The following is a 6,803-nucleotide window of genomic DNA, read 5'->3' as shown; positions in this document are numbered from 1 at the left end:
TACTTGGCGTTCAACGCCAAGTTACGTCGTCTTTCTTCGAATAAAGTATGGACTATTATATATTGCTGGAAAGCTCTGAATGTCTACTTTCCAACGCCGTTGAGAGCGCGCCAATTAGAGTTTTGTAGCTCCAGAAAATCCATTTTGAGTGCAGGGAGGTCAGATTCCAACAGCATCAGCAGTCCTTTTTGTCAGCCTTTTTCAGAGTTTTGCTAAAGTCCCTCAATTTCAGCCAGAAATTACCTGAAATCACAGAAAAACACATAAACTCATAGTAAAGTCCAGAATTGTGAATTTAACATAAAAACTAATGAAAACATCCCTAAAAGTAGCTTGAACTTACTAAAAACTACCTAAAAACAATGCCAAAAAGCGTATAAATTATCCGCTCATCAGTTACCTGCGTGCATGCTTTTCTTTTGATACTTTAAAGAATTTTTTAGACCCTTTTGAAAACCTTTTTCTTTGGCTTGTCTGTCCTCTTGAGCTTTTTCGCTTTAAGGACTTAGGACAGTCTTTTGTCTTTTTAATAGGTTTTTCGATCTCCTTTCCCCTATTCCTTATACTCAACTTTGTGGTTTGTTGAGTTCTTATGACTTAGGTTATTTTTGCGATGCGTTTTTTCTTCTACTCGATTTTTCATTTCGACTTATGAGTCAGAATGTTTCCGAGTTTCTCACGATCAACTTTTATAACCTCTTTACACCGACTTGTACCTCGTCGTTTTATCCTGACGACCATCTAGGTCGGTTCATGGGATTTTTACGCTTTGTGGAGCTTAAGTCGGCGCGTTTCGTAGAAAGAAAAAATAGACGGGAATGAATTTATAAGAGATATTGTGAAAAAAATTTATTTATTTGGGAAGGTACTTTACTGCTACTAAGGACTTTTGATAGTCTATTTTCCCTTAGCCTCTACTGTGATGTCTCGTTAAAAACCCTTCTTCAGAAAAAATCTTTTGATTTTTGTCAAAAAAATCGTGAAGTTGGAAAAAGAGTACATCAGGGAGTAGATTTCGCTTTTAACTATAGTACCTTTTCAAGTTACAAGCATGCCATGACCTTGGTAACTCGGTACCGTTTAGGTCGGTCACCTTATAATAACCATTTCCTAAGACCTCACTAATTTTGTATGGTCCCTTCCAATTAGCAGCGAGTTTTCCTTCTCCCGATTTGTTGACTCCAATGTCGTTTCTGATCAAGACCAAATCGTTTGGGGTGAAGCTTCTTCGAATGACTTTTTTGTTGTACCTGGTAGTCATCATTTGTTTCAACGATGCTTCTCTTATCTGGGCTTGTTCTCGGACTTCGGGGAGCAGTTCAAGTTCCTCTTTGTGTCCCTGTATGTTTCCGATCTCATCATGGAGGATCACCCTTGGACTTTGTTCAATGATTTCCACTGGTATCATAGCTTCCACACCATAGACAAGTCGGAAGGGCGTTTCTCCAGTGACAGATTGTGGTGTCGTCCGGTAAGCCCACAAAACTTAGGGGAGCTCCTCTGCCCAGGCTCCTTTTGCATCTTGTAGTCTTTTCTTTAGTCGTGCCAGTATGACTTTGTTGGCTGCCTCGGCTTGTCCATTTGCTTGTGGATGTTCCACCGAGGTGAACTGGTGTTTGATCTTCATACTAGCCACCAGGCTTCTAAAAGTAGAGTCGGTGAACTGGGTTCCATTATCTGTGGTAATGGAATATGGTATCCCATACCTTGTGATGATATTTTTGTAGAGGAACCTCCGACTTCTCTGGGCTGTGATGGTGGCTAATGGTTCTGCTTCTATCCACTTTGTGAAGTAGTATATTCCCACAATCAAGCATTTGACTTGTCCTGGAGCCTGGTGAAAAGGGCCTAACAGATCCATCCCCCATTTTGCAAAGGGCCATGGAGAAGTTATACTGATTAGCTCCTCGGGGGGAGCCACGTGGAAATTTGCGTGCATTTGGCATGGTTGGCACTTTTTCACAAATTCTGTGGCATCTTTCTGCAAGGTCGGCCAGTAGAATCCCGCTCAGATTACTTTCCTAGCTAGTGACCTGGCTCCGAGATGGTTTCCGCAGATCCCATTATGAACCTCCTCTAGTACTTCAATGGTCCTTGAGGTCGGTACGCACTTCAACAATGGCGTTGATATTCCTCTTTTATAAAGGATATTTTTCACCAGAGTGTAATGTTGTGCTTCCCTCCAGATTTTCTTAATCTCTTTTTCTTCTTTGGGGAGGATGTCGAATTTTAGGTATTCGACCAAAGGATTCATCCATCTGAGGTTTATCCCAGTCACCTCAAGAACATCTTGTTTGTCCTCTATTTTTACCACAGAGGGTTCTTGGAGAGTTTCCTGAATCAAGCTTCTATTATTCCCTCCTGGCTTGGTACTTGCTAACTATTGAGATCCCGGGTTATGTGCTTAACCTCGATTTCCGCAAAGTTCCCGAGGTGCTCCAGAGTTCTTTCCAAGTATCTTTTCATGTTCGGGTCTTTAGCCTGATACTCTCTATTTATCTGGGAGGTTACCAATTGAGAGTCACTGTATATCATCACTTTTGTTGCACCGACTTCTTCTGCCAGCTTCAATCCTGCAATCAGGGCTTCATATTCTGCCTGATTATTTGAAGCCGGGAATTCAAATTTGAGGGATACCTCTATTTGGGTTCCCCTTTCGCTGGCCAGTATTATGCCTGCACCGCTTCCTGTCTTGCTTGAGGATCCATCTACGTAAAGTTCCCATGCAGTTGGCTTCTCTTAGTCTCCCGCGTATTCTGCTATGAAGTCGGTGAGGCATTGGATTTTGATTGCTGTCCGAGTTTCATACTTTAAGTCAAACTCGGAAAGCTCTATTACCCATTGAACCATTCTCCCTGCAACATCTGTCTTTTGGAGGATTGTTTCATGGGTTGGTTCGTTCGGACTCTTATCGTATGAGCTTGAAAGTAAGGCCGTAGCCTCCGTGAGGCTATTACTAAGGAGTAAGCAAATTTCTCTAATTTGTGGTACCTTAGTTCGGGGCCTTGTAGAACTTTGCTGATGAAGTACACTGGATGTTGTCCGACCTCGTCCTCCCTTATCAGGGCTGATGCGACAGCTTTGTCTACTACGGACAGATATAGGACGAGATCTTCCCCAACAAGAGGTCGGGTCAAGATTGGAGGTTGGCTCAAGAACCTTTTGAACTCCTGGAACGCTCTTTCGCATTCTGGAGTCCATTCAAACTGGCATCCCTTTCTTAATAAAGAGAACAGTGGAAGGGATTTTAATGCTGCTCCTGCCAAGAACCTGGAGAGGGCTGCGAGTCGGCCGTTTAGTTGTTGAACCTCCCTTAAGCAAGTCGGGCTCTTCATTTCCAGTATAGCTTGACACTTATCGGGATTGGCTTCAATCCCTCTTTGCATCAGCATAAACCCTAGGAATTTTTCGGCCTCCACTGCGAAGGTACACTTTGCGGGATTTAGCCTCATCCCGTGCAACCTTATGGTGTCGAAGACTTGCGAGAGGTCTGTCAAGAGATCAGCGTCTTCCTTAGTTTTCACTAGCATGTCATCTACGTAGACTTCCATTAAGCTCCCGAGGTGGGGGGCGAACACCTTGTTCATGAGCCTTCGGTATGTGGCCCCTGCATTTTTTAGTCCAAATGGCATGACCACATAGCAGAAATTTGCTCGGGACGTGATGAATGATGTTTTCTCTTGGTCTGGCTCATACATAGGGATTTGATTATATCCCGAGTAGGCATCCATAAACGACAAGTATTGATACCCCGAGCTAGAGTCTACTAGAGTATCAATACTTGGGAGTGGATAAGGGTCCTTGGGACACACCTTATTTAAGTCGGTGTAGTCGACACACATCTTCCATTGGCCGTTTTGCTTCTTGACTAGCACTACATTTGCTAGCCATGTTGGATATTTAACTTCTCTGATGAAGCCGACTTCTAAGAGTGCATGTATTTGCTCCTCCACCACTAGGGCTCGTTCCGGGCCGAGCTTGCGCCTTCGCTGTTGTACAGGTCGAGATCCTGGATACACCGAGTGCTTGTGGGACATAAGCTCGGGATCTATCCCAGGCATGTCGGAGGCTTTTCAGGCAAAGAGGTCAGAATTGTCTCTTAGGAGCTTAGTCAACCCTTGCTTTAGGGTTTCCCCTAGGTTGGCTCCTATGTTGTTATTTTTTCCTTCCTCTTTGCCGACCTGTATTTCCTCGGTTTTTCCTCCTGCCTGTGGTCGCAACTCTTCTTTGGCCCTTGCACCGCCGAGCTCTATGGTGTGAATCTCTTTGCTTTTTCCCCTCAGGTTCAAGCTTTCATTGTAGCACTTTCTTGCCAATTTCTGGTCTCCCCGCACCGTTGCTACCCCGCTGTTGTCGGGAATTTCATGCAGAGATAGGGGGTGGATACCACCGCTCCGAGTTGATTAAGGGTAGCTCTTCCAATTAGGGCATTATATGCTGACCCCATGTCAATGACTATGAAGTCTATACTCAGAGTTTTGGATTTTTCCCCCTTTCCAAAGGTAGTATGAAGGGATAAGAATCCCAGTGGCTTTATTGGCGTGTCGCCTAGCCCGTATAAGGTGTCGGGGTAGGCTCTTAGCTCCCTCTCGTCCAACCCTAACTTGTCAAACGCGGGTTTGAAAAGGATGTCCGCCGAGCTTCCTTGATCTACTTGAGTTCTGTGGAGATGGGCATTGGCCAGGATCATGGTTATCACCACTGGATCGTCGTGTTCAGGGATTACTCCTTGCCCATCCTCCTTTGTAAATGAGATGGTAGGAAGGTCGGGCGATTCGCTCCCGACCTGGTAGACTCGCTTGAGGTGTCTCTTGTGAGAGGACTTGGTGAGTCCCCCTCCCGCGAATCCACCTGAGATCATATGTATATGTCTCTCCGGAGTCTGCGGTGGTGGGTCTCTTCTATCTGCGTCATCTCGCTTTCTCTTCCCATGATTGTCCGACCTTTCCATGAGATATCTATCAAGTCGGCCTTCTCTGGCCAACTTTTCTATCACATTTTTGAGGTCGTAACAGTCGTTTGTTGAGTGACCATATATTTTATGGTACTCGCAGTAATCGTTGCGACTCCCCCCTTTTTTATTTTTAATGGGCCTAGGAGGCGGCAGCCTTTCAGTATTGCAAATTTCTCTGTATACGTCCACTATAGAAACCTTTAGAGGAGTATAAGAGTGATATTTCCTAGGTCTGTCGAGACCGAGGTCTTCTTTCTTCTTGGGCTCCATCTCCCTTTCTTTTATCGAGGGAGGGTGCCCAGATCGCCAACTCGACTCTCTCAATCTGGCATTTTCCTCCATGTTGATGTACTTTTCCACTCTCTCCTGTACATCACTCAAAGAGGTCGGGTGCTTTTTTGATATGAACTGTGAGAAGGGTCCTTCCCTAAGTCCATTTACTAATCCCATGTTAACTACCTCTGTAGGCAGATCTTGAATTTCCAAACACGCTTTGTTGAACTTTTCCATGTAATCACGCAGAGGTTCCCCGACCTCCTGTTTAACTCCCAGGAGGCTCGGTGCGTGTTTTACCTTATCCTTCTGGATGGAGAATCGCATCAGGAATTTTCTTGAGAGGTCCTTAAAGCTGGTAACCGACCTTGGAAGGAGGCTATCAAACCACTTCATCGCCATTTTTGACAGGGTGGTCGGAAAAGCCTTGCAACGTGTTGCATCAGAGGCATCAGCCAGATACATCCGACTTTTGAAGTTGCTTAAATGATACTTTGGGTCTATGGTTCCGTCATAGAGGTTTATCTCAGGGCTTTTGAAGTTTCTTGGAATCTTTGCCCTCATTATGTCCTCGCTAAACGGGTCCTCTCCTCCCAAGGGCGACTCTTCTCGGTTGCCGCGGGAGTCTCGGGCTTTAAGGGAGGATTCAAGCTTTGTGAGTTTTTCTTCCAACTCTTTTCGTCGTTCTATTTCCTCCCTGAGGTTTCGCTCTGCCTCTCGTTGTCGTTCTAGTTCCTGTTCCAGTTGCTCCAAACGACCTTGGTGGCCGTGGACCAGCCCCATTAGCTCGGTTGCATGGGGTGGCCCTTCCTTTCCGGACTCTCGTCCTTCCGAGGAATTTGCCTTTGGGTTTTTGAGCCCAGAGGTGCCTTCTTTATGCTGGTCGCTGGTTCCTTGATTAAGGGTCAGGTCTGCGTCATTGTTTCCGGTATCTGAATTTTCTTGCTCGGAATCAGACGCTGTATGTCCATCTTTTGGTGAGTTGTCCGCCATTACGGGTTGATCTCTCGGGTCCCCAGCAACGGCGCCAATGTTCCGTGGCTTACCTAGAACCGGACGGTGGTTGGGCTTGTTTGTGAGGCCCAAACATTGGAAGAAGGTGGTCTCCGACTTGGTTTACGTCTGGGAGCCGCCTCCGAGTTGTGTATGTGAAAGAATGGGGGGTGGTACCTGCAAAGACACTCCGATGCCTAAGTCAGCAAGGGTGTAAGCAGGTCTAGAGAGTATTGGGCTTAGAGATACCTAAGGGATGTCAGTGTATTTATAGTGGTGAACTCATAACCACCGTTGGAGTAGTTTCGTCTTTTAAGGAGAATAACCGTCCCTTTATCTTAGGAAAGTTGAGATATGGCTCCTGGAAGTGGTTAGAGAGATTTTAGGGGTAGTTATCCTCTTGAGTGAGGGTTTATCTGCCAGCTGATCCCTCGTTCCCGACTTCTTTAGAGCAGGTCGTGGTAAGCACCGACTTCGTAGATTGAAGGTCGGTGTAGGGTGAGGCTCAATCCTTTAGATTGGACCTTTCGTTGAATCCTGAGCCTTATCATTAGGTCAGGGTATGAACATATATATATATATA

General features: G+C 45.5%; 1 protein-coding gene across 1 annotated transcript; it reads right to left on the bottom strand.

Annotated features, from left to right (window-relative positions):
* Positions 1-4,339: 4,339 nt before the first annotated feature.
* LOC107481530 (uncharacterized) lies at positions 4,340-6,220 on the bottom strand. The gene is made up of 3 exons (XM_016101809.1): positions 5,786-6,220; positions 5,032-5,653; positions 4,340-4,989 (listed from the first exon to the last, which is right to left on the bottom strand). Exons 1-3 carry the CDS (start codon positions 6,218-6,220, stop codon positions 4,340-4,342), a joined length of 1,707 nt encoding a protein of 568 aa, XP_015957295.1.
* Positions 6,221-6,803: the final 583 nt, after the last annotated feature.

This window comes from Arachis duranensis, chromosome 3, assembly GCF_000817695.3.
Source record: "Arachis duranensis cultivar V14167 chromosome 3, aradu.V14167.gnm2.J7QH, whole genome shotgun sequence".
Classification (NCBI taxonomy): domain Eukaryota; kingdom Viridiplantae; phylum Streptophyta; class Magnoliopsida; order Fabales; family Fabaceae; genus Arachis; species Arachis duranensis.
This window is presented reverse-complemented; position numbering and strand designations above follow the sequence as displayed.

Coding starts and splice junctions, on each gene's coding strand:
- LOC107481530 (XM_016101809.1), bottom strand. CDS start 6,220: ATGGCGGACAACTCACCAAAAGATGGACATACAGCGTCTGATTCCGAG. Junction 5,654..5,785: donor TTAGCGAGGACATAATGAGG/GCAAAGATTCCA, acceptor ACACGTTGCAAG/GCTTTTCCGACCACCCTGTC. Junction 4,990..5,031: donor CGAGTACCATAAAATATATG/GTCACTCAACAA, acceptor AAAATGTGATAG/AAAAGTTGGCCAGAGAAGGC.